The 27,823-nt window shown below is 47.5% G+C and overlaps 2 protein-coding genes across 7 annotated transcripts in view; one reads left to right on the forward strand and one right to left on the reverse strand.

Annotated features, from left to right (window-relative positions):
* Positions 1-19,131, forward strand: part of agap1 (ArfGAP with GTPase domain, ankyrin repeat and PH domain 1) — a 234,564-nt gene extending 215,433 nt beyond the window's left edge. For all 6 annotated transcript variants that reach the window (XM_075477312.1, XM_075477313.1, XM_075477308.1 and 3 more), the window contains 2 exons: positions 13,945-14,200; positions 14,940-19,131. In XM_075477312.1, the coding sequence (XP_075333427.1) occupies positions 13,945-14,200; positions 14,940-15,140 (457 nt within the window). In that variant the 3' untranslated portion in view covers positions 15,141-19,131. The remainder of the gene's footprint in view (positions 1-13,944; positions 14,201-14,939) is intronic.
* Positions 19,132-25,270: 6,139 nt separating this feature from the next.
* Positions 25,271-27,485, reverse strand: gbx2 (gastrulation brain homeobox 2). The gene is made up of 2 exons (XM_075477076.1): positions 26,735-27,485; positions 25,271-25,826 (listed from the first exon to the last, which is right to left on the reverse strand). The coding sequence occupies exons 1-2, from the start codon at positions 27,235-27,237 to the stop codon at positions 25,271-25,273; spliced, it is 1,059 nt and encodes a 352-aa protein (XP_075333191.1). The 5' UTR covers positions 27,238-27,485.
* Positions 27,486-27,823: the final 338 nt, after the last annotated feature.

The raw sequence follows: 27,823 nt of genomic DNA on the forward strand, positions 1-27,823 counted from the left end.
TTCGGGTTAGGGGTTTGGCGTCTCTGCTCGTGTTCGGGTTAGGGGTTCGGCGTCTCTGCTCGTGTTCGGGTTAGGGGTTCGGCGTCTCTGCTCGTGTTCGGGTTAGGGGTTCGGCGTCTCGGCTCGTGTTCAGGTTAGGGGTTCGGCGTCTCTGCTCATGTTCGGGTTAGGGGTTCGGCGTCTCTGCTCGTGTTCGGCGTCTCGGCTCGGGTTAGGGGTTCGGCGTCTCGGCTGGTGTTCGGGTTAGTGGTTCGGCGTCTCTGCTCGTGTTCGGGTTAGTGGTTCGGCGTCTCTGCTCGTGTTCGGGTTAGTGGTTCGGCGTCTCTGCTCGTGTTCGGCGTCTCTGCTCGTGTTCGGGTTAGGGGTTCGGCGTCTCGGCTGGTGTTCGGGTTAGGGGTTCGGCGTCTCTGCTCGTGTTCGGGTTAGGGGTTCGGCGTCTCGGCTGGTGTTCGGGTTAGGGGTTCGGCGTCTCGGCTGGTGTTCGGGTTAGGGGTTCGGCGTCTTGGCTGGTGTTCGGGTTAGGGGTTCGGCGTCTCGGCTGGTGTTCGGGTTAGGGGTTTGGCGTCTCGGCTCGCGTTCGGGTTAGGGGTTCGGCGTCTCGGCTCGTGTTCGGGTTAGGGGTTCGGCGTCTCGGTTCGGCGTCTCGGTTCGGCGTCTCGGCTCGTGTTCGGCGTCTCGGCTCGTGTTCGGCGTTTTGGCTCGGGTTCGGCGTCTCGGTTCGGCGTCTCGGCTCATGTTCTGCGGCTCGGCTCGTGTTCGGAAATCTCAGTTTAAATCCGTCTCTGTGCGGCCGCGGCGCCTTTAAACTCTGAGAGGAGGAGAGGACGGCGCCGTGGTGACAGGGGGAGGCGGTGGTCCGCAGGTAATTAGACAGCAGAGAAATGAGCAGGAGGATGAAGCGGCAGGGCGATGCGTGGCGGCGCCGCCTCGCCACCACACACTTAACGGCGCCCCACATGACGGATGCTCGGCCAGTAATAATTCAGCAGCAGGTCTGTGGCGCTGGGAGCCGGCAGAGGGGCAGGAGAGGGGTCCTTTATGGGAACAGATTCGTCTTGTTCCCCCCAGAAAAGGCCAGCGCTAAGAGATTTAAAATTAGACCGGGGGCTTTTAATCTGGGCCGGGGGGCAGGTGCAGCGGCCCCCGCAGCCGGATTGGGCTCTGGGGACCAGATGAGGCGATCGGGAGCAGGGGCCCCGCATCACAAGATAATTGCCCCCCAGGGTCAGAGGGAAACAGTGAGGGGGTAGGACAGGGCAGCCCTGCTTCGTATCCCATAAAACCTGATATAAACCCCCCCCCCCTCCAGTGGATCTGAGACTGGCTCAGATCTGACAACATCTGCATCCACAGACACATCTGTGTGTCCCTGCCTCACATTTAAATCTTTAAATCAGGTCCCAGTGCAGCTTTACTTAGGTTTAAGGACATTTTCACGTGTTTTTATCACTCAGATCACAGGAAAACACCTGAAACACTGTTACTAAACTCATATTAAAGCCTCCAAAGGGACGATCCTGTCCAGAGTGGAACCAGACCGCCGAGTCCAGCTAAAGCTGAGTTCAACATTCTGAGCAAACGTAGTAAAACCAGACGTTAGAAACATTTCGTTTTGTCTCGTACAAAAGAAAAGAGAATTAAAATAAGTCCCACAGCTGAAGAAAACATGGAAATATACTATTTTAAGCTGTTTCAATGAAAAAGATCCGACTGAAGACATTTTACTGAGTTTTATGTGGATAAAATGACAGAAAAACGTGAAAAAGATCAGAAGGTGGAACAGCTTTGTTCATAGTTGTATTTACGAGTTCACAAATCCGGTGTGATGTCACTGGTGATGTCACCACATGCAAATGAGCGACTCTCAGTATTTATCTCCGGCCTCCTTTAAGTCGCAGGTGTTTGAGCTGGTTGGTAAAATGGGACATTTTCAGCCCTTAAAGGTTAAATCTGAACTGAAAACCCGCTGGTGTTCTTTAACAAACAGCTGTTGGAGCAGCTTTCACCGGACAGTCGGCCAGCTGTGGAAGCTGAAGTCGGCCATGTTGGCTGCGTGGCGGCGCCGTTTTCCTGCTGGTGTTTAACTGTTTTTGGGGTATTTGTGGGCGTGTCCTCCAGCTTATCGGTTAGGTTTTGGAGCATTTCTGTCGTACATTCGGGCCCGTTTAGATGTCATTCATTTTTATATTTCTTTTTTATTTATTTTATTTATTTTATTTTATTTTTTTATTTTAATGTTTTACTTATTTTATTAAAAAACTGACTTTCCCACATGCACGTGCGTGTCGGTCGCTGTGATGCAGCCTGTGCAGACTGGCTCTGTTTCATCTGTGCCGGTTAACTAGCCCCCCCGCCTGGCATCGTCTCAGCGCCATTATCTGCAGCCCCTGCTGACTGCGGCCGGCCCCTGGGCCCGCGCACGGCCCGTGCACGGCCCTGCGCACACACTCAGGCGCACGCCGAGCCTCCTGACAGCAAACGTGGAGAAATAATTGGCCCCTACATTCTAATTCATCTGTAAAAGGAGGCCTTGATTAAATTAGTCCTAATGGACATTATTTTGTACATGACTGCCCCGCCGCTGCCGTAACCGCGTCCCCCGACTCGCCTAACAAGCCCTCCAATTTACTGTTGACATTAAGCCGCCCGACACGAGCCAATCAGCGGGCCGCTCGTGGTGTGTCACCGCAGCGGTTATGCTAACGCGAGCTAAGAGCACAAACTAAATGCTCGTTCTTTATGCCTGAGTCATCAGCTCAACCTCCGCTGCCTTCCTCTAATAATGAAGAAATAAATAACGTGACTCCGTCCGTCCTCTCCGCTCCCGCTCGCCGGTGGGGTCGGCGTCCGTTCGGTACGAGCCCCCCCCCCTCCTCTGGCTAATTGGCTCAGTCAGCAAATTGCTCATATGATGCAGAGAAGGCAGGAAGGGTAGGGGGGGCTCCACGGAGGAGCTCTCCTCGCGTCGGTCGGTAATGTGTTTGGATGGAATGGGTTCACGGCGAGCTGACTACATACTGCATACTACATACTGCATACTACATACTGCATACTGCATACTACATACTACATACTACATACTGCATACTACATACTGCATACTACATACTGCATACTACATACTACATACTGCATACTGCATACTACAAACTGCATACTACATACTACATACTGCATACTACATACTGCATACTGCATACTACATACTGCATACTACATACTACATACTACATACTGCATACTGCATACTGCATACTACATACTGCATACTACATACTGCATACTACATACTACATACTGCATACTGCATACTACATACTGCATACTACATACTACATACTACATACTACATACTGCATACTACATACTGCATACTACATACTGCATACTGCATACTACATACTACATACTACATACTACATACTGCATACTGCATACTACATACTGCATACTACATACTACATACTGCATACTACATACTGCATACTGCATACTGCATACTACATACTGCATACTGCATACTGCATACTACATACTGCATACTGCATACTACATACTACATACTCCATACTACATACTGCATACTACATACTGCATACTACATACTACATACTGCATACTGCATACTACATACTACATACTGCATACTACATACTGCATACTACATACTTGCATACTACATACTGCATAGTACATACTGCATACTGCATACTATATACTGCATACTACATACTACATACTTGCATACTACATACTACATACTGCATACTACATACTGCATACTACATACTACATACTACATAACTACATACTGCATACTACATACTGCATACTACATACTACATACTGCATACTACATACTGCATACTGCATCCTGCATACTACATACTTGCATACTACATACTGCATAGTACATACTGCATACTGCATACTACATACTGCATACTACATACTGCATACTACATACTACATACTGCATACTACATACTGCATACTGCATCCTGCATACTACATACTTGCATACTACATACTGCATAGTACATACTGCATACTACATACTGCATACTACATACTGCATACTACATACTACATACTACATACTGCATACTACATACTTGCATACTACATACTTGCTTACTACATACTACATACTGCATACTACATACTACATACTGCATACTACAAACTACATACTGCATACTGCATACTACATACTGCATACTACATACTACATACTGCATACTACATACTGCATACTGCATCCTGCATACTACATACTGCATACTGCATACTACATACTGCATACTGCATACTGCATACTACATACTGCATACTGCATACTGCATACTACATATTGCATACTGCATACTACATACTGCATACTACATACTGCATACTGCATACTGCATACTACATACTGCATACTGCATACTACATACTTGCATACTGCATACTTGCTTACTACATACTGCATACTACATACTGCATACTGCATACTACATACTGCATACTACATACTACATATTACATACTGCATACTACATACTGCATACTACATACTGCATACTGCATACTACATAGTGCATACTGCATACTACATACTGCATACTACATACTACATATTGCATACTGCATACTACATACTGCATACTACATACTGCATACTGCATACTACATACTGCATACTGCATACTGCATACTACATACTGCATACTGCATACTACATACTGCATACTACATACTGCATACTGCATACTACATACTGCATACTACATACTACATATTGCATACTGCATACTACATACTACATACTGCATACTACATACTGCATACTGCATACTACATACTGCATACAACATACTACATACTACATACTGCATACTGCATACTGCATACTACATACTACATATTGCATACTACATACTGCATACTACATACTGCATACTACATACTGCATACTGCATACTACATACTGCATACTACATATTGCATACTGCATACTACATACTGCATACTACATACTGCATACTACATACTGCATACTACATACTGCATACTGCATACTACATACTTGCATACTGCATACTTGCTTACTACATACTGCATACTACATACTGCATACTGCATACTACATACTGCATACTACATACTACATATTGCATACTGCATACTACATACTGCATACTACATACTGCATACTACATACTGCATACTGCATACTACATAGTGCATACTGCATACTACATACTGCATACTACATACTACATATTGCATACTGCATACTACATACTGCATACTACATACTGCATACTGCATACTACATACTGCATACTGCATACTACATACTGCATACTGCATACTACATATTGCATACTGCATACTACATACTGCATACTGCATACTACATACTGCATACTACATACTGCATACTGCATACTACATACTGCATACTACATACTGCATACTACATACTGCATACTACATACTACATACTTCATCCTGTCCTGTGGCCTCCGTCCTGTCCTGTGGCCTCCGTCCTGTCCTGTGGCCTCCGCCCTGTCCTGTGGCCTCCGTCCTGTCCTGTGGCCTCCGTCCTGTGGCCTCCGTCCTGTGGCCTCCGTCCTGTCCTGTGGCCTCTGTCCTGTCCTCTGGCCTCCGCCCTGTCCTGTGGCCTCCGTCCTGTCCTGTGGCCTCCGTCCTGTCCTGTGGCCTCCGTCCTGTCCTGTGGCCTGTCCTGTGGCCTCCGTCCTGTCCTGTGGCCTCCGTCCTGTCCTGTGGCCTCTTTCCTGTCCTGTGGCCTCCGTCCTGTCCTGTGGCCTCTTTCCTGTCCTGTGGCCTCCGTCCTGTCCTGTGGCCTCTTTCCTGTCCTGTGGCCTCCGTCCTGTCCTGTGGCCTCCGCCCTGTCCTGTGGCCTCCGTCCTGTCCTGTGGCCTCCGTCCTGTCCTGTGGCCTCCGTCCTGTCCTGTGGCCTCTGTCCTGTCCTGTGGCCTCCGTCCTGTCCTGTGGCCTCCGTCCTGTGGCCTCCGTCCTGTCCTGTGGCCTCCGTCCTGTCCTGTGGCCTCTGTCCTGTCCTGTGGCCTCCGTCCTGTCCTGTGGCCTCCGTCCTGTGGCCTCCGTCCTGTCCTGTGGCCTCCGTCCTGTCCTGTGGCCTGTCCTGTGGCCTCCGTCCTGTCCTGTGGCCTCCGTCCTGTCCTGTGGCCTCTTTCCTGTCCTGTGGCCTCCGTCCTGTCCTGTGGCCTCTTTCCTGTCCTGTGGCCTCCGTCCTGTCCTGTGGCCTCTTTCCTGTCCTGTGGCCTCCGTCCTGTCCTGTGGCCTCCGCCCTGTCCTGTGGCCTCCGTCCTGTCCTGTGGCCTCCGCCCTGTCCTGTGGCCTCCGTCCTGTCCTGTGGCCTCTGTCCTGTCCTGTGACACGCAGTTAATTATCAGCTTCTCTCAGACTAAAGAAGGCGTCCCTGATATCTTCTACATCCTCTCTCCTCCGGTGATTAGTTCTCCACCTCCTTTTCTCAATCCTCCCCCTCTGCTCACCTCTTTAGTGTCTGTGCAGCATCACTGGAGCGTCACGTTTCAGCTTCCTCCTCCACCTTTCCTCCATCTCAGCTCCTCCAGTCTGGAGGCTCATCCCAGGCCGGCTCCCCCCTGCCTCCCCTCATCTGGACCTTTCTCCCCCCGCCACCCTCCTTTAATTATCTGTGCCCATCCAAGGGCAGCTAACGACCAGCGAGGAAAGGCTAATTGATTTCAGCCGCTCGTCCTCTCTGCTCGCTTCATCTTTTCTCTCCTGCTGGAAGATAAAACGAAGCCGACCTGCTTTCCTCTTGGATCTGATGCCGAATGGCTGCCACATTTTGCCCCTCACCTTGTCAGAAACCCCCTCTTCTGACGGTGATTCATCTCTAATGCACATTAGCTCGGGCAGTTAGCTGATGCTCTTATCCACGCTCTATCTATCCATCTATTAATCTATTAATTAGAGGGCTAATTAGGCCAGAAGAGGAGCCACTGACACCATGTCACTCTTAACCCCGTTTCCTACCGCTCATTACCTCGCGCTGTAATTAATGGCGGCGTGTTGGCTCGTACATCTCAGCTCGTGGCTGAAAGCAGAGCTAAAGAATCCCTTTTTTTGTCTGCATCAGACTTACTTAACAAATGAAGTCGCAAAGAAACATGCTGTTAATGTTTTCTGTTCATTAACCAACCACTTAAACATATATCCTCAAGCTTAAGATCCGCCGCTTTCCGCTCAGCGTCACTCATTAAACTGTCTGCATGCTCTGAATACCACCTGAAACTAAATGCATCGCATGTGTAACTCATATATAACTCATATATAACTAATATATGCTCCTTTTACTGAACAAAAAAACAAAAACATGCTCAAAGTGAAACAAAAATAGTTACAAAACAAATAAAAGTTTTAAAAAAAAAAGAGAAAAGGTGGTTTTTTTATTAGGACTTTTTTGCTTTTTTATGTGTTTTTTTTTCCCATTTCGGTCGTGAAACACGTGTCATTTTATTTTATTTTTTCCCCACATATTTATGTTTTTTTTCTGGACGTTTTTCAGTCGTTTTGCTTTATTTTTTGGATCACTTTGCATCTTCTCGTCGCTGCTTTGTGTCTCTTTTTTATCCTTTTGTGTGTTTTTTATCTGTTTATTCTGCTTTCCTACTTGTTTTTGTGCCACATTTAGTTTTTGTGGCTCTTTTATGTCGTTTTGTGGCTGTTTTTGCCCAGTTTTCCTCATTTTATTGTTTTGAAATCTCAAATGTTTTGTATCTCTGCTCATTTTCTTACTCTTTTTTTGGTAGTTTTGTGTCTGTTTGTGATCATTTTGATACGTCTCATTTTGGTCCCTTTACTTCTTATTTGGTTCCCTGTTATATTTCTGGGGAAAGACCAGGACCCCTCGAGTCCTTGGACCCAGTGGACCCGTTCAGGGGTCCATCCACGAGTATCTCGCTGCATTTATGTACAGAAAAGGAGACTTACTTTCAGAGTTTGGCTCCCTTTTCTTTTAATCCAGCAGATCCTTCCCGTTTATATCAGCTTGTCAACTGATAGTTACATGAATGTTTCTGGGATTCTTCGCTTTGTGGCTGTTACATAACATTTTAGGACATTTTAAACTTCTATAAAAGTCTGATTAACGGTTCAAGCTCTAAAGTCTCTTCAGTTCTTCTTTGGTGGTAATTATGATCATCAGCGCGGTGTGATTATCGGGGTGTATGCCGGCTTTCAGCAGCCCCGTCCCCGCTCTGTTTTCAGGTCGTGGGCCGATGACCCCTAAAACACACACACACTAAGCAGAGGTGTGGCAGCTGGTGGGACGTTCAGCGGTGGTCGGGCCAAACGCCTTCTGGCTTTACACAGACAGGAAACTTGTTGTGTATGTAAACACATCCGGACAAAGCAGCCACTCAGGGGGAACGTCGACACACACTCAAACACACACACACACACATGACAAGGACTTCTGAGTTCAAACAACAGGCAGGAAATCAGTGGGCACAGTGGGCCCAGTGTGGCGCCCTGGGTGACCCCAAACAAAACCACGTTCCGCATCGTCGTTTCCAACAGCGACCGAGAGCCAACAACACAGCAGCTGATGAAGCTGTCAATCAAAAGAAGGACCAACAGTGGAAATACAGTGAATAAATATCCACATCCATCACAGGAACCAAACTTATTCTACAAGCATTCGTAAAAACATATGCAGTAAATTTAAAAACAAACAGAATGAGATCAGTTATCTGCCTGATATAATCAACTTTTATACAGCAACATTCAGCCGTCAAAGTGTGAGGAGTCGATACATCACGTTAATAATAAAAACACACTGTGGGCCCAGTGTGGCGCCCTGAGGGACCCCAAAACCAAACTTTTTGTAGAACATTGTGCACCAATTTGTTTGCATTTTTACTGCATTTTCTCCACCTTCTGTCTCACTGCGGGCATTTCTACCTCGTTTGTGGTTTATGTTTCACATGGTGTGTCTGTTTTTAAGCTCCGTTGTCCGTCCTCATTTACTGCTGTGGCTCAGACCAGTAACAATATATGAGAGTTTAGAAATGTTGTTTAGCATCTCTGCTAGTTTTCTTACATTTTGGTCCTGTAAAGCTTTTTTAGTGTCTCTGTGGTTGTTTTGCATCTCCGTGTGGTGCATTTTTATCTAATTTTGGTACATTTTTGGTCTTTTTACATCTTTGTGTACGTTTTGTGACCCATTTAAAAAGCTGACGAACCACAATAATAACACATTTAAACGTAAAACCAATTTAAAGACTCGGTTCTGATTTCAAGCCTAAAATCTAGAGACCTTTTAACACTGTAGAACTGGATCATCGTCTGATAATGTTGACCTCGGGTCTGCTGTAAATTTAGAATAAACGAGGGTGTGAGTTGTGTTTCGAGCAGCAGGAGTTAAAGACACAGTAGAATCAGTGGATGTATGAAGGTTGTTTCCTCTGGCTGGTGCAGTTTTTATCCTCTAATTTAACTGACTGACACACACAAACACACACTTATAACCCCTCTGGGCTCTGCTTGACATATTTGCATTGTATGTGTGTGCGTGAGTGTGTGTTTTCCTGTCACAAGCGATCTCACCGGGACTCGTGTTTAATTATCTACCCAGCATGCCTTGGTGCTGGACTGCAGCGCTTCTCCTAATGGGATGTGAAAAGGGACACACGCATACACAAATTAACACACAAAATATGAGTTTGCGCATTCAGACACATGTTAACACATACTGTCACGCACACACACATGCACTCTGTGTGGTTAATTAGTGCAATTAGCCTCTCCAGTGTCCAGAGCTGTGTGTTTTCAGGAGTCGTTAGCTTGTGATGGAGAGTCACTGCAACGCACACACCAAACACGTAACTGCAACTACAACCAAACCCAACGGTAAATACACACACATACACACGCCCAACTCAACACATTTACAAACAACCAGACATGAATATGTAAGCAAAACAAAAGGAACATCTCAACATAAGCTGAACAACCACGTACAGACAGAAATGAAAACAAAACAACCAAATCTACATGTAAACGAACAAAAAATGTGTGTGTAAACAACTAAACGCAGACTAAACAAACATAAAATAAAATAATCAAATGTATGTGTAATAAAACAAACAATCACACATAAAGCAAACACACATGTAAACAAACACACAAAACAAACAACCAAACATTTGATTGAATGTGATTAAAAAGAGTCTTTGTTTACTGCAACATACACAACAAACACAAAGCCAAATAACTACGAAACAGCTAATTCAGGTAAATACGCACAGAAACAGACAACAAACTATACAAAGTTCAAATAAAGGCGTAAAACGAATAAACACGTAAAACAGATAAACATGTAAAACGAATAGACGCATAAAACGAATAAACACGTACCAAACGAATAAACACGTAAACGAATAGACGCATAAAACGAATAAACACGTACCAAACGAATAAACACGTAAACGAATAGACGCATAAAACGAATAAACACGTACCAAACGAATAAACACGAAAAACAAATAGACGCGTAAAACGAATAGACGCGCACCAAACGAATAAACACGTAAAACGAATAAACGTGTACTAAACTTGTACCAAACAAATAAACATGTAAAACAAATACCAAACGAATAAACGCGTAAATCTGGGTTTATTTGTTTTGTTAGTTAGTTAGTTAGTTAGTTAGTTAGTTAGTGGCTCCTTGTTTTGTTTGGTCCAATTGAACCGTACGTTTTTTTCCCTTATCGCCATGGTTACACTCAGGCCACAGCTTCCCCTGCTTCCTGTTTGAAGGTGACAACAGCGCACGTATTGGCAGAAAAAGCAAAACGACACCAAAGAGTTCCGATAATATTAAATGTGTTTGAGTTTGTGGTAAAACAGCCTGGGTTGGGTTTTACGACCAGCTACAACTCCTGTGAGATTCTTCCTGAATTCATTCCGCCTCCAGAAAACGTACGGCCGGCTTAAATGGCCTGCGGTGGGAAGAGTTTAGCGTAACGCACGTTCCCTGCAGGCCCTTAGCAACTCTGGCGGGGGAAGGCATGCGTTTCCTGGGTCCAGTGGCCTCACATTTCCTCCCAGAGTCCCGCTGGGCGCACACACACTCACCGGGCGACACCTCCAGGCTTTGTTCGCGGGCTGTCGGCCGTAGTCTCGTGCCCGGCCTCCCTACTCTGTCTCTGGGCTGGGGCAGGAAGGAAAGCCCCCGGGACATTCCGAGATGCTAGGCGCCGCCGCCGCCGCCACTCCCCCACCAACACACACACACACACTGGTATCCAGGAAGAGAGTTAATGAGATTCGGTCAGGTTCCCAAACCAACCCAAAACTTCGTCCTCTTACTTTAATTTACTCTCGTCTCCGTGGAATCGCTCCAAACACAGAGATATCCGTCATAGCCGCCAAAAATCAAACCACATCACAAACTATCAGGGTCACTGAGGTTCTTCCTTTCCTGCAACTCAACACCAAGGCTGTGAAAATAACCGGAAGTGCGTTGCTCACTGCAGCTAGCTGTAGTAGCGCCGAATTCGTGGGAACAAAATTGTAAATAGCCACGTTGGGAATCTAAACGACTACTTTCTCTCCTGAAAATGTTTCAAATGTTGCTAAAGTTTACAGAGTTTAGAGCTTAAGAGAAATCAGCTTCAGGCCGGCTGATTTCAGCTCGGGCAGGAGAGAAATGCATTGTGGGTAAACGCTCTGCATACTGTCTTATCGATGAGTATGTAGTATGGAAGTATGTAGTATCTGGTATGTAGTATGCAGTATGTAGTATGCGGTATATAGTATGTAGTATGCAGTATGTAGTATGCAATATGGAAGTATGTAGTATGCGGTATGTAGTATGTAGTATGCGGTATGTAGTATGTAGTATGCGGTATGTAGTATGTAGTATGCGGTATATAGTATGCAGTATGTAGTATGCAGTATGTAGTATGTGGTATGTAGTATGTGGTATGTAGTATGCAATATGGAAGTATGTAGTATGCGGTATGTAGTATGCAGTATGTAGTATGTGGTATGTAGTATGCGGTATGTAGTATGTAGTATGCGGTATGTAGTATGTGGTATGTAGTATGCGGTATGTAGTATGTAGTATGCGGTATGTAGTATGTAGTATGCGGTATATAGTATGTAGTATGCAGTATGTAGTATGCAATATGGAAGTATGCGGTATGTAGTATGCAGTATGTAGTATGCGGTATGTAGTATGCGGTATGTAGTATGTAGTATGCAGTATGTAGTATGTGGTATGTAGTATGCGGTATGTAGTATGTAGTATGCGGTATGTAGTATGTAGTATGCGGTATGTAGTATGTAGTATGCAGTATGTAGTATGCAATATGGAAGTATGTGGTATGTAGTATGCAGTATGTAGTATGTAGTATGCGGTATATAGTATGCAGTATGTAGTATGCAATATGGAAGTATGCAGTATGTAACATGCAGTATGTAGTATGTAGTATGCGGTATATAGTATGCAGTATGTAGTATGCAGTATGCAATATGGAAGTATGCAGTATGTAGTATGCAGTATGTAGTATGTAGTATGCGGTATATAGTATGCAGTATGTAGTATGCAATATGGAAGTATGCGGTATGTAGTATGCAGTATGTAGTATGCAATATGGAAGTATGCAGTATGTAGTATGCAGTATGTAGTATGCAATATGGAAGTATGCAGTATGTAGTATGCAGTATGTAGTATGCAATATGGAAGTATGCAGTATGTAGTATGCAATATGGAAGTATGTAGTATGTAGTATGCAGTATGCAGTATGTAGTATGTAGTATGTAGTATGCAGTATGTAGAATGCAGTATGTAGTATGTAGTATGCAGTATGTAGTATGTAGTATGCAGTAGGTGGTTTCGAACACAGCCAAAGTGTCCTGAGAAACATGTCAGACCTCCAAACGTAACAGATTCAAAGTTGGTTCAACCTGCCGGTTCTCCACTTCCTCCCCCTTCTCTCTCTGGTCCCCCGGAGGAGGTATTTTGTTAAGGAGGAGGGGGACAGCTCAATATCTGTCCCCCGGGCCGGCCCATCCTCCCCCCCCCCGGCCCAGACTAATCCCAGCAGGCTGAATGAGCTGCTGTTTACACGGAGGGCTTTAAGCAGAGATTAGAGCGATGGGAGCTGCAGATTAGACAGATCAGCAGTTAATGATACTCGACCGGCCAACAATGAGCCCACGTCCCCTCGGCCACTTGTTGTGTCTTATTTTACACTCCGAGTCTCCGAACTCCGCTTAAAAGGAGACGTGACTCCGAGTGTTAGATGATTACACCAACGGTGGCTCAGAGCCTGACTGACATCACTCTTTTGGAGCTGAAGATATTAAAATGTTGAATTATTTTTCTTTGGTGGAGACGAATCCTTCCGTGTGATCTTCTTCGTGGAAAGGCAGGGCAGCTCGTAGATGGTTCTCAGGCTGGACCGCAGTCACCAGAATCAGCCTCCAACTGGGTCACCATGGTCACCTGGTTCATCTGGGTCACCATGGTGACCTGGTTCAGGTTGTTTGTATGATTTGTGCCCGTGTAGGACTGTGAAAGAGTTGATCAGATCAGATTAAAGTGAGATCTCACGTGTGGACGCAGTGGGTTCATGAGTCTCTTTATATCTTTATTTTATTTATTTTAATGTATTTTATTTGAACTTATTTTATTCTTTTATTGCACTGTGTTTTAGTATCTATTGATTTTAACTGCTTGGAACGGTAGCATTATCTGAGTCACTTTTACCTTTAATGCAGCTTTTATCCTGTACAGCACTTTGGTCAACCTCGGTTGTTTTTTTAAATGTGCTCTATAAATAAAGTTTGAGTTGAGTTGAGTCTCAGAGCAGATTAAAGTGAGATCTTTATCCAGGTTCATGAGTCTCACACCAGCTTCCTGTTTGCTTCCAGGGAGGAGCGGGAGCGCTGGATCCGGGCTAAGTACGAGCAGCGGCTGTTCCTGGCGTCGCTGCCCTGCTCCGACCTCTCTCTGGGCCAGCAGCTGCTGAGGTCCACGGCGGAGGAGGACCTGCGCGCCGTGGTCCTGCTGCTCGCCCACGGCTCCCGGCAGCAGGTCAACGAGACCTGCGGGGACGGAGACGGGCGCAACGCGCTGCACCTGGCGAGCCACAAGGGCAACGTGGTGATCACGCAGCTGCTCCTCTGGGTAAGACTCGCAGATCAAACCGTTAGACCGGTCAGGACTGTGTAACCATGGGCGGCAGCTGGGTACGGCAGCTGCCACACCTGGGCTCCAGGGGAAAATGTAAATGTTCGTTTTTCTTTTTTTCTTTTCTTTTTTAAAATTAATTTATGGAATTACTCAATTTGTATTGATTATTCTATTATTTAATACATATAAATTAACTACAAATGAAATTCTGAACAGCACAATCAATATATCTAAGTATCATCTTCCCTTTTGAAATGTGGTATCTCCCAGCCCCCCTCCCTCCCTCCCTCCCACGAGATGACGGAGCCTGGAGGTCAAAGCTGATGTTATTAGCGGGAATTTTTGTTTACTAATTAATATAAAATATGAAAAGGAAGCAGAAAACTTTATATTTATTTATCACCAAAAAAAGGGGTCCAATGTTGCCCCAGCGGCAGAGGAAGGAGGACCAGGTAGTGAAGGCGGGATTCAGGCTGTTAACGAGGCTGTCCACTTCAGCACCTCCGCCGCTAATGCTAATGCTAATGCTAATGCTTACAGGGAGACGGAGACGAGTCCATTGTTATGTTAGCGTGGTGTGAGTGAGACTGCATTTGCACACAGATAAGCTACATAGCAGACTTTTGTGGTGATTATTGTATATTTATTGATTGATACTGTAGTCATGTGACCTTAGCTTCGGCTGAATTGACGCCGCTGTGTGTAACTGGAAGCTGTCTCACTGTCTCCGCAGTACGGCGTGGATCTGATGGCGAGGGACGCCCACGGTAACAGCGCCATGGCGTACGCCCGGCAGGCCAGCTGCCAGGAGTGCGTGGACACGCTGGCTCAGTACGGCTGTCCCGACGAGCGCTACCCGCTCATGGCCACGCCCAACCTGTCGCGCCGCAACACCAACCGGAACAACAGCTGCAGCGGCGCCGCGCTCATTTGACCAGGACGCGCCGGCGGCTAACTCTGCTACCAGCAACGAACCCTGATCTGGGAGAAGTCCATCTACTATGGGAACCACTACATGTTGTGACTCTAAGCCCCGCCCACACCCCGTCCACCGCCGCCGCCGCTTCCTGTAGACTCGTTAGGACTGACCGCCGGCCGGTGGCGACACCTCATCTGTGTTCGGGAGAACGTTTTGGACCGGAAGAGAAGTCCCAAAGCATGCTGGGAAATGTGGTCCGCAATCAATGGGAGCTCAAGCTGGTTCGCCCGAGCATTCTGGGAAATAATCACGACTCATACCTCATCAGTTAACACTTTAAGGCCAGTTCCAGTTCGGACATATCGACCCTGACTCCGCCCCCTCGCCGTTCCCCCACCCGCTGCTCCGGATCCTCTGAACTCTCCTGCCTTCACGTCTTTTTTAAATACTTTGATGTTCGTAGAGGACAAAGATATCCGATCCGTTCTTAGAGGTAAAAGCGAAGTGTGATAGATTTGCATGTCCTAGAAACCGTTATTTTCTGTTTTATTTAAGGCATTTTTCCCAGGATTGTGTATATTGTGTCGATGTGCATTGCTGGACCAATGGTTAGAGACGGGGACGGTGTTGTTCTGTTAGCTTTCAGGTGTATAAAGTCATAGTGTACAGAAGCTTTGTTCGGGCTCAGGGACCGGAGACTGTCGACCGTCAGGATTCAAACACTTTCAGACGCGTTAAACACCTCATTTCACCCTTAGATGGAACCCAAGGTCGCCAAAAGACTCCTGATATCACGCAGCATTCGATTTAAACGTCATGAAATAAAAAGGAAAAAGGGAATTGATTCTTCTTCTTCAGGTGTTCTAATATTGGCAGTGATGAGGAGATGGTTCCGTGTTTTCCCGTCCAATCACAGTCTCACTTAGAAGGGCTTCTTCTTCTTCTTCTCCTTCTCCTTCTTCTTCTTCTTCTCTGGTCTGGAAACCTTGTAAATAATCTCCTCGCTGTCTGACGCTCTCTTTCCTTTGATGATGGCGTCGTGTAAATTAGCAAACACAGGAAGTGCTCACTGTTGCACAGCAGAAGCGGTTTATTATAATGCTTTCTAGGGTTTTTTCGGCCCACTGCTGATCCATCCGGGGTGGAGAGTTTGAGTTTAGTAGGTAACCAGGTGTCCAAACTGTGGTTTCAAACTTCTTTGTAGAATCTTTAAGGAACCACAAGTCCACACTGAAGGGTCGCAGCGTGGGTCGTAAGCAAGAGAACCAGAATGAAATGGGTTCTGCTTTGACTGATATGGAGTCCAAGTTCCTCCGAATGAGGACCAGTCCAGATATCGTAAAGTTTGAGTCGAAATGGAGTCAAATAAGTCCAAATTCAGGTTAGCAAAGTTTGAGTCAAGACTGAGTTTAAATGGAGTTGAGTTATGAGCTGAAACAAAGGTCCAAAAGTAGGTTCGTTTGAGCCAAAACTCTCCAATTTGGTTCAACATTGAGTTTACAAAATGGTGTCAGATTTACCAAAGACCAACTCTGTCTGAGAGGAGCTCAGCTTGAAGCGAAACGGACTCCAAATCCGTCGAATTGAATTTGGAATTTCGTTGTTTTTTTCGTCAGGAGTGCGTTTTTATGGAGTCAAAGAAAAAAACTCCAAATACGATTGAATTTGAGCACGAATAGACTCCAGATGTAATGAAATTCATGTTAAGAATGAGTCGAGATGCGGTGGAACCTCTGGTTTAAAGATTGAATGGGAATGAATCGAATCGCAGGCTAATTTCAGGTGTAGTAGAAACACCTTTCTTACCCTGGTGACGTAGATGTAGTTGGACTTGAAAAGTGTCGGCTGAAGGCGAACGGATCAGGAGAGTCGGGGAAAGAAGCTCCTCAAAGCCGACATCTGGGACCTTTTTCTTTGTGCTGAGGAGCGGCTCTCGACTCTCACAAGCAATACGCCTGTTTGTAAAAATGTAAGAAGTATCTAAAAATCTGTTTTTCCTTTAACTTGAACACTACCATGTCCCTCCTCATGCCTTCTTTTTTGCACGCCTGCCTTTACGTTCCTGATTTTATTGTTTACGTGCCACGACCTCGTCGCCCTTTAACCGTTGGATCTCCCATAAAGAATTAGCGAAAAGGTGCGATTTTATTTCCTCTTTTTGTGCCCAACTCGTCCCGTGTCTGTCCAGAACCACAACCCGAACATCTGGACAGGACAAAGATGTTTTATTTATGACAGAAATGCACTAAATCTAATTTAATTTGTCCATATTATCTATCGCTCTGTCCAGCCTGGCATTAATTTGACGTTTTCAGTTTAAGTGGTGGCGGCTGCCCTCGGTTTCCTCTGAAATCTTTCTAGTTTTAACAGCAGCAACATTTTTAGCTGCTTTGGGAATCTTAAGTTTAGTTATGAACACTCACATGAGCAAAATGTTTGCTACAGCTTCTGACAACAACTAACCCCGGAACACGAAAAGTTGGCAAAAGTGGTGTAAAACGACTCGAGCAGAACATTTGTTTACGCTTACAGGGGCGGGAAAGTTTTTTTTTTTTTTTTTTTGGAACTTCTTTTTATTTTTTATTTTCAAGTTTTTTTTTAACAGATATTTATCAGGTGATAAAGTTCTACAAATCAATTAGCACGTTAGCATAATTTTCTGCAAAAAAAGAAACAAAACTTGAGTTATCTGCTGTTCTTTTAGGCTCAAACTAAATTCAACATTTGTCAAATCCCACAGAAAGCAGAAAGTATTCTGTTTTTCTAGTAAATTAGCATCAAATTACTTTCGTTTTCATCCAGAAGCTAAACGGAATTCTAATTATTACTATTACGACAGATAGTTATCAGTTAGCGGGAAGTCGCAAACAGACAGAAGCAGCGCATTAGCTCAATTTTATGCTAAAATGTGCTAAGTGATTCATCTGGTTGCTGATTGGTGTTTTTGTCTCGTTTTAGGAAATAAAAACATTTAGTAAACCTTGCAAGGAAAGAGAAAACTCAGCAAAGTTAGATTTCAAAAGTTTAGCCACAGAAAATGCTCAGTCGTGTTCGTAGCTAGCTAGCAGCAAACAAACAAATGCTGTTAAAAGCCATGTTTCAGAAAACTATTCATATTTAAGCTGGTTAAACTGATCCCTTTCCCCCTGAGCAAATATTGAAAAATTGAAAAATCCAATTGAAACGAGACTAAAGCTCCCGATGAAGCAGCAGCTAGTTAATGCTCACCTAGACTTAGCTAGCATAGAACGACGGCATGTTCGCATCATTACTTCATCGTTACTGAGCTTTAACACTCAAATCTGATGTGTAAAATTTATCAAACTATATAGGAACAAGAAAAACTCAGTTCTGTTGGATTTTTAAGTGTTTAGCCACAGAAAACCGCTTCCACCCTTTCTTTCGCTAGCTAGCAATATCGTCGTCAACAGCCCTGTTTGAGCTTTAAAGCTCAACCTGCTATCGTCTGCTCTTTGCTCCTGAATTTCCGGGGTTATAAGCGGTGAAGATGTTTAAAACTAAAGGGCCTGTGAAGCGGAAGCAGCAGCGTCGGAGTGCGTTTTTATGGCGACGCCATAAGTCGTAAGATGAGGAAACTGCATTAATGTGCCGAGACGTGAACAAAGCGAAGAAAAGACCGACTCCGTACGTTTAGTTGTGTTACCTCATGTAGCCTCGGCCCCTGGACCCCCCCCCCCCCGCCGCCCCGGCTGCCCACCACGTTATTTATAAACACACCGTATGATTCAGCCCTTCGAACCTTTTTGTACATTTTTCTAAGCTCCTCAGTCCATCCAGTTTTTACTATCATTGCTGTCCTGATTTTACACCAGAACTTGTTCCTGTTGTCACTGTTATTCTAATTATTATTATTATAATTAATATTATTGTTATTGAATTTCTGTTTGCTGTACAGTACGTTGTTGAAAAATTCTACCTAATACAGAGTCTTCTACTGTAATGTGTCTCTTTTCAATAAAGACGAGAATCATGCTTCTTAATATAACTCGGTGTTTACGGGTGTTTTTGGTACATTTTTGGTAAACATTTTAGATCGGTCTTTAAGTCTTTGACGTGGTTTTTCTCTTGAAATGAAGCCCCGCTGATCCCTCTTTGAGCTGGTGTGAAGCGGGAAGCGACTCCTCGTTCTGAAAAACAACGAAAAGCAAACATCTGGTTTTACTAGGGATGGGAATCGAGAACCGGTTCTTGTTGAGAACCGGTTCCCAGTGTTTCAATTCCTTGGAATCGTTTGGCGATTTTGCAAACGATTCCCTTATCGATTCCAGTGGGCGCGAATGATGTCACCACGCAGCGTTGCGTGGCGAGTCCAGCGCAGCCAGCAGCCAACAGTAAACATGGCGCCCAAGTGGTACAAACGCTCGAAAGTTTGGTTACACATCCCTAAAAAAGACGACAACAGGGCAACTTGCAAAGTGAATATTTCACCAAAGGGAGGAAATACTACCAACATGCAATAACTATGAATGAATGATTAACGTCGGTGAATCTGAACCCAGCAACGTTAGCAACGTTAGCAGCGTTAGCATGTCCCCGGCTAACACTGCAGGTAACTAACTAACTAACTAACACTGCCTATCATGTTAGCGCCATTTGCCTCATTGTAAAACCTGCTGTTAGTAACGGTTAAAACTTAAAGGGGAACTGCGGTATTTTCAACATTAAGCCTCTTTTCTGAGTCGTCTGCAATGTTTTAGAACCCCCCTCACCGCTTTTTTGATGTTTACTGCTGTCTCCGGTATTTGCCTAATTTTGATTCTTCTCAACCTGCTTCAGAACGGCAAGTCATGCGCATGTCCGAAAAGGTCCGTAAAAGCACCATAAACGTCCGTTTTCAAAATCATCAACTCACCGGAGTGGTTACTGGTGTGCACTGGTAATCCATATCAAATTTCGTGGCGAAAAGTTGCTTCTGTCGTGTTTTATTTGGCAGCTCGTTCATGCTGGCACTATTTTCTTAGCGGTGGCGGAGTAATATCAACGAACATCCAGTACAAAATGTCAAATAAAACACGACAGAAGCAACTTTTCGGCACGAAATGATGATGATGATCTGATCCCCCGGGGCCCATTTATCAGCCGCCTGTGACAGCCCGCCTGATTACAATTTACAGAAAAATTCATTACAGGTTCCTGCCCCCCCCCCCCCCCCCATGTGAGACTAATACTGAACCCTAGTTTTATTCTGTCGGTCCCAGTCCAGATGCAGGTTCCTGCCCCCCCCCCCCATGTGAGACTCCTACTGAACCGTAGTTTTATTCTGCCGGTCCCAGTCCAGATGCAGGTTCCTGCCCCCCCCCCCCCCATGTGAGACTCCTACTGAACCCTAGTTTTATTCTGCCGGTCCCAGTCCAGATGCAGGTTCATGCCCCCCCATGTGAGACTCCTACTGAACCCTAGTTTTATTCTGTCGGTCCCAGTCCAGATGCAGGTCCCTGTCCCCCCCACCATGTGACACTCCTACTGAACCCTAGTTTTTATCTGCCGGTCCCAGTCAAGATGCAGATTCCTGCCCCCCCCCCCCCATGTGAGACTCCTACTGAAGCCTAGTTTTATTCTGCCGGTCCCAGTCCAGATGCAGGTTCCTGCCCCCCCCACCATGTGACACTCCTACTGAACCCTAGTTTTTATCTGCCGGTCCCAGTCAAGATGCAGATTCCTGCCCCCCCCCCCCCCCCCCCCCCCCATGTGAGACTCCTACTGAAGCCTAGTTTTATTCTGCCGGTCCCAGTCCAGATGCAGGTCCCTGTCCCCCCCCCCATGTGAGACTCCTACTGAACCCTAGTTTTATTCTGCCGGTCCCAGTCCAGATGCAGGTCCCTGTCCCCCCCCCCATGTGAGACTCCTGCTGAACCCTAGTTTTATTCTGCGGGTCCCAGTCCAGATGCAGGTTCCTGCCCCCCCCCCCCCATGTGAGACTCCTACTGAACCGTAGTTTTATTCTGCCGGTCCCAGTCCAGATGCAGGTTCCTGCCCCCCCCCCCCCCCATGTGAGACTCCTACTGAACCCTAGTTTTATTCTGTCGGTCCCAGTCCAGATGCAGGTTCCTGCCCCCCCATGTGAGACTCCTACTGAACCCTAGTTTTATTCTGCGGGTCCCAGTCCAGATGCAGGTTCATGCCCCCCCATGTGAGACTCCTACTGAACCCTAGTTTTATTCTGCCGGTCCCAGTCCAGATGCAGGTTCCTGCCCCCCCCCCATGTGAGACTCCTGCTGAAGCCTAGTTTTATTCTGCGGGTCCCAGTCCAGATGCAGGTTCCTGCCCCCCCCCCCCCCCCCCCCCCATGTGAGACTCCTACTGAACCCTAGTTTTATTCTGCGGGTCCCAGTCCAGATGCAGGTTCCTGCCCCCCCCCCCCATGTGAGACTCCTACTGAACCCTAGTTTTATTCTGCCGGTCCCAGTCCAGATGCAGGTTCCTGCCCCCCCATGTGAGACTCCTACTGAAGCCTAGTTTTATTCTGCGGGTCCCAGTCCAGATGCAGGTCCCTGCCCCCCCCCCCCTGTGAGACTCCTGCTGAACCCTAGTTTTATTCTGCGGGTCCCAGTCCAGATGCAGGTCCCTGCCGCCCCCCCCCCCCCCCCCCCCGTGAGACTCCTGCTGAACCCTAGTTTTATTCTGCCGGTCCCAGTCCAGATGCAGGTTCCTGCCCCCCCCCCCATGTGAGACTCCTACTGAACCCTAGTCTTATTCTGCCGGTCCCAGTCCAGATGCAGGTTCCTGCCCCCCCCCCTATGTGAGACTCCTACTGAACCCTAGTTTTATTCTGCCGGTCCCAGTCCAGATGCAGGTTCCTGCCACCCCCCCCATGTGAGACTCCTACTGAACCGTAGTTTTATTCTGCGGGTCCCAGTCCAGATGCAGGTTCCTGCCCCCCCCCCCCCCCCCCCCCATGTGAGACTCCTACTGAACCCTAGTTTTTATCTGCGGGTCCCAGTCCAGATGCAGGTTCCTGCCCCCCCCCCCCATGTGAGACTCCTACTGAACCCTAGTCTTATTCTGCCGGTCCCAGTCCAGATGCAGGTTCCTGCCCCCCCCCCCCATGTGAGACTCCTACTGAACCCTAGTTTTTATCTGCGGGTCCCAGTCCAGATGCAGGTTCCTGCCCCCCCCCCCCATGTGAGACTCCTACTGAACCCTAGTCTTATTCTGCCGGTCCCAGTCCAGATGCAGGTTCCTGCCCCCCCCCCCCTATGTGAGACTCCTACTGAACCCTAGTTTTATTCTGCCGGTCCCAGTCCAGATGCAGGTTCCTGCCCCCCCCCCCCCCATGTGAGACTCCTGCTGAACCCTAGTTTTATTCTGCGTGTTGCATCACTTCCTGTTACCTTGCTTGTGCACTGTGGAATTTCTTGCTCCGCTTGGAGTACTGATAATCACTTTATTTCGATCTATAACTTACACAATTTTGCATAGTTAAACTCTATAGCTTACCGTTCTGTTCTAACACACTCCTACAGATCTTTAATCTTTATTCTCGCTTTTTATCGGTGTGTCTGGTTCTCTAGCTTAGCATGGCTACCGGTTCTCTTCCTCCTTCTCCTGCTTTCACCTGCTCCGTGTGTCAGATGTTTAGTTACTCCTCTGCCTCCTTTAGCGATAATGCTACATGTAACAAATGTAGTCTTTTTGTAGTTTTGGAGGCGAGGTTATCTGAATTGGAAGCTCGGCTCTGCACTGTTGAAAATCAACCGATAGCGAGCCAGGTCCCTTTTGCCAGTGTGGAGCCACCTAGCGTAGCTAGCTCCATTAGCCTCCCCCTAGCAGAACCTGAGCAGCCAGGATTACATCGTGGCTGGGTGACTGTCAGGAAGAGGCATAGCTCTAAAGTCAAGCCCGTTGTTCACCATCGACCTGTCCACGCTTCTAACAGATTTTCCCCACTCAGCGACACACCCGCTGAGGATAAAACCCTGGTAATTGGCAGCTCCATAGTCAGAAACGTGGCATTAGAGACACCAGCGGCCATAGTCAAATGCATTCCAGGGGCCAGAGCGGGCGACATAGAATCCTATTTAAAACTGCTGGCTAAGGATAAACGTAAATATGGTAAAATAGTTATTCACGTCGGCGTTAATGACACCCGGGTTCCTGCCCCCCCCCCCCCCCATGTGAGACTCCTACTGAACCCTAGTTTTTATCTGCCGGTCCCAGTCCAGATGCAGGTCCCTGCCCCCCCCCCCATGTGAGACTCCTACTGAACCCTAGTTTTTATCTGCGGGTCCCAGTCCAGATGCAGGTTCCTGCCCCCCCCCCATTTGAGACTCCTACTGAACCCTAGTTTTATTCTGCCGGTCCCAGTCCAGATGCAGGTTCCTGCCCCCCCATGTGAGACTCCTACTGAACCCTAGTTTTATTCTGCCGGTCCCAGTCCAGATGCAGGTTCCTGCCCCCCCCCCCCATGTGAGACTCCTGCTGAACCCTAGTTTTATTCTGCGGGTCCCAGTCCAGATGCAGGTTCCTGCCCCCCCCCCATGTGAGACTCCTACTGAAGCCTAGTTTTATTCTGCGGGTCCCAGTCCAGATGCAGGTTCCTGCCCCCCCCCCCCCCCCCATGTGAGACTCCTACTGAACCCTAGTTGTATTCTGCCGGTCCCAGTCCAGATGCAGGTTCCTGCCCCCCCCCCCATGTGAGACTCCTACTGAACCGTAGTTTTATTCTGCCGGTCCCAGTCCAGATGCAGGTTCCTGCCCCCCCCCCCCCCCCATGTGAGACTCCTACTGAACCCTAGTTTTATTCTGCCGGTCCCAGTCCAGATGCAGGTTCCTGCCCCCCCCCCATGTGAGACTCCTACTGAACCCTAGTTTTATTCTGCCGGTCCCAGTCCAGATGCAGGTTCCTGCCCCCCCCCCCATGTGAGACTCCTACTGAACCCTAGTTTTTATCTGCGGGTCCCAGTCCAGATGCAGGTTCCTGCCCCCCCCCCCCATGTGAGACTCCTACTGAACCCTAGTTTTATTCTGCCGGTCCCAGTCCAGATGCAGGTTTATTCAATTCTAATTAATTGATTAATTAATTAGAATTGACTTTTCTCTCAAAATGGAAGACGCTGAATCCTACATTACCCATAATGCAGCGGGATAATTGTCTTTCTGTAAAACAGGTTTTATGTCATAAAAACTTTTAAACTTTTTTAATTTAACTGTCACAGAAACTCTTTTTTTTTATCAGGTTCGGTTTTAAATGCTTTGAAGAATTAATCGATTATCAGAACAACATTTTTCTATTGATCAGCTGATCAATGAGCTGATCAATGAGCTGATCACCGCAGTTTAAAGTGATTTAAAAGTGGGTCCGCGCGCGTGTGATGACGCACAGCTGCTTCCGGAACCACACCGGACGGAACCGGCGGGTTTCCTCACGTCCCAGGTGACAAACTTTCTGATCTTTTGTTCCGAATTAAAATGCAGAAAATGTTATTACTGCTTTAGTTCATCCTGATGTGGCGCGCGCACTTTAACAGGCTGTTTATTATTAAGCGCCGCGCGGGACCGCGCAGCAGGACCCGGACATCTAAATAAATGTCACATTTCTGGTGTTTTATTTTTAAAGGAAAGTTTCTAAATTTGCACTTTTTTTTTTTGCTCGTTTTTGGTTAAAATTAAATTAAATTGAAATAAAACTTTAATTTAATTTGAATCAAATTAATGAAAAAAATATTTTTTCCTTCTTAATTAATTAATGGGGTAAAAAAATCCAGTTTTTCTTCATCTTTCATCCACGTTGAGACCGTAGGCTATTAAACTGGAATTTCTCCCAGAAATCAGAACCGCGTGCGCTGATTTTCCCCCAGATTCCCACAAAGTGTGACCGCAGCAGCTCACGTTCAATCCTTTAATTCACACGTGGAAATCTCACGGAATGTTAGTTACTTTTACACATTTGTATAGAAATAAATTAGCAGCGTCATTTAGTCCAAAAACAACAGAGACACACAGGTGGGGCTCGCGCAGAGTCCTCGGTTCGTTCGGTCCCACACGTGCACGCGCCTCGTGCTGAGGCGGAACATGGAAAGAATAAAAATGTGAACCAAACGGAGAGTGAATCAGGAAAATTTCCCGGTGGGACAGAGAGTTCCGGCCCGCCTGACCTGGACCAGGTCCCGGCCTCTCTTCTTCTTCTACGGTCTGGCCTGCTCCATCTGCTGGTGCTGACTCCTGATCGCGAAGCGGCTCACGTGCACGGGGATCGGGACTACAATTTTGGGGTTCCGGGACGGCTCCCCGGACTTGTTGTTGACGTTGCCGGCTTTGACGCGTTTCCACTTGGCGCGCCGGTTCTGGAACCAGATCTTCACCTGCACCTCGCTCAGCTTGAGCGCGTGCGCGATCTGGGAGCGCTCGGTGAGCGACAGGTACTTCTTGCAGTGGAACTCCTTCTCCAGCTCCAGCAGCTGCTCGCTGGTGAACGCGGTCCGCCGCCGCCGGTTCTTCCCGCCGCCGCCGCCCACCGAGCCGCCCGCGCCGGAGCCGCCGCCGGCGGAGCCGTGCAGGTGCGGCCCGTCGTCCAGCCCGCCGCCGCCGTCCCCGTCCTCCTTGTGGCACATGGAGGTGAGGTTGTCGTCGGAGCTGTAGTCCAGGTCGCTGTCCATGGAGAAGCTCTCGTCTTTGCGGCCGCAGTCCTCCTCCTTGGGGTCCTCTTTGCTGCCGGCTCTGCCTGCAGGAAGAGGGGTCACACTTTAAGGCTCAAAGCTCGCAAAAAGTTCCACTTTTTCCAAACTGAAATGTCCATTTTTTTTTAATTTAACTCGTTTGGATATTTTTATCCGAATAAAACGAAAAGTTGAAAAAACATTTTAAAAACTCGGCCCAAAAAGAATCAAAGAGATGAAGATTTTAAACATCACGATGTGACATCTGTGCGCGCGCGGCGTGTGTGTGTGTGTGTCTGAGACAGAGGGGGGGGGGGGGCGTGCTGTCTCGTGTCAATATCCATCATCAGATCCGTGTTCGGATCAAAACGCGCTCCGCAGGGATTTTGTGTTTTCACGCGTAATTACGCACGGAGCGTCTCCGAGCGGCCTCCCTGTGTGTGTGTGTGTGTGTGTGTGTGTGTGTGTGTGTGTGTGTGTGTGTGTGTGTGTGTGTGTGTGTGTGTGTGTGTGTGACACTGAGTTGTGGGATGTCAGGTTCCGCTGCTCGCGCGTCCAAATAAAACCATAAAAACATTCAACTGAGTTTTCCCTGTTTGATCCGGTAAACTGTGGATTATCTGACACGAGGCCTCCGGCTGCACGTGCACGGATCACAAACATTTTAACAGATTAAACTCATATTTTCACGTTTTTATTTGAATTAACATTTTTAAAGATATTTATAATTTCAGCGCGAATTAATTTCCTAAAAATTAAATATTTTTTCCTCAAATATCAGTTTGAAAATATTAAAATATTAAAACATATAAATTCAAAGCTGCAAATATTCTCGTTTTTTAGTTTAATTTCTTCTCTTTTTAACGTGAGGTCAGACTAAATTTCCAGCCAACCCCAGACCGGTGCAGCAGAGTGAATCTCGCCCCACACTCGGAGTCCCGGCCCGGGTGAGGCAGAGGCGCAGGCCGCCTACCTGTGGATGTTTGCACCGACGTGTCCGTGTCGTGGAAAGCCGGGAGCGCGGACTCTTTCCCCGGCAGGAAGCTCTTGCCGTCCTCCGCTTCCAGCCGCAGCTCCTGAGTTTTGTCGAAGACCGCGTGCAGCGTCTGCGAGCCGAACTTCCTGGCCGCCTCCTGGTGCTGCTGGGACGGGGAGAAGCCGCCGGGCAGCGAGGCCATCAGCGTGGAGGTGAGCGCCATGCCCTGCGTCAGGCCCTGCGTCAGGCCCTGCGCCAGGCTGGAGCAGAAGCCGCTCTGCAGGCTGGGCATCTGCGGGTGGTGGCCGGCGGGCAGAGCCTGCTGGAGGCCGGGGGGCGGCGGAGGGGGCGGCTGCAGCACCACCGACCGATACGGCATGAACATCGGGTACCCGGTGTAGACGAAGTGTCCCGGGCTGGGCTGCGGGGGCCCCCCGATCAGAGAGTCAATGCTGAAGGCGGTGGTGCTTCCGAGTGGCCGCTGCATCACCATGAAGGACGGGCTGAACGCTGCGCTCATAAGACCGACCGGTGGAGCTGTGAGGAGGCCGGGGAGGAGGCGCGGAGGGCGGCTGCGGAGGGACGGAGCCCCGGTGGAGCCGCGGGGGTCACCGCCTCTCTGAGGTAAGCGGAGTTTAGAGGGAAGATAATCCGATCAGGAGCCAGATTCCATCCGCGCAGCGGAGTGGAGGAAAGTCCAGAGAACATCAGCTGTGTCCTCCAAAGAGAGAAACTGGTTCCGCCGCTCCGTCACGCACCGCGCGCACTGCACAGAAGGAGCGTCCCGTGCGGGATGTCACCGCAGCTGCGGACTTTCTGCTCCGCTCACCCTCTGAGACCCGGCGCGCGCGTCAGGTGCGTGTGAAAGTGTGCGTTTCCTGTCCGCTCAGCGCGCCTCCACAACTGTTTTGGATTTAAATTGCGCTCCCCTCCGTTTAATTGCGCTGCCTTCTCCGCGAGGGCGCCGCCTCCCCCGGCCTGTGATTGGCTGACGAAGGATGACGCGGCAGGTCTCGTGGATGAATGCCAATTACAGAAAAATGGGACCACGAGCCATTTCAGCGAAATCAGTGAAAATAATAAGCTGCATGAATCCAGGAAAAAAA

This window comes from Odontesthes bonariensis, chromosome 11, assembly GCF_027942865.1.
Source record: "Odontesthes bonariensis isolate fOdoBon6 chromosome 11, fOdoBon6.hap1, whole genome shotgun sequence".
NCBI classification, from domain to species: Eukaryota; Metazoa; Chordata; class Actinopteri; order Atheriniformes; family Atherinopsidae; genus Odontesthes; species Odontesthes bonariensis.

What these genes read in the sequence shown, in the direction of transcription:
- gbx2 (XM_075477076.1), bottom strand. Translation starts at nt 27,237, where the DNA reads ATGAGCGCAGCGTTCAGCCCGTCCTTCATGGTGATGCAGCGGCCACTC. An exon ending in GCTTTCCACGACACGGACAC is followed by an intron (nt 25,827 to 26,734) that starts GTCGGTGCAAAC and finishes TGAGCCTTAAAG; the next exon opens with TGTGACCCCTCTTCCTGCAG.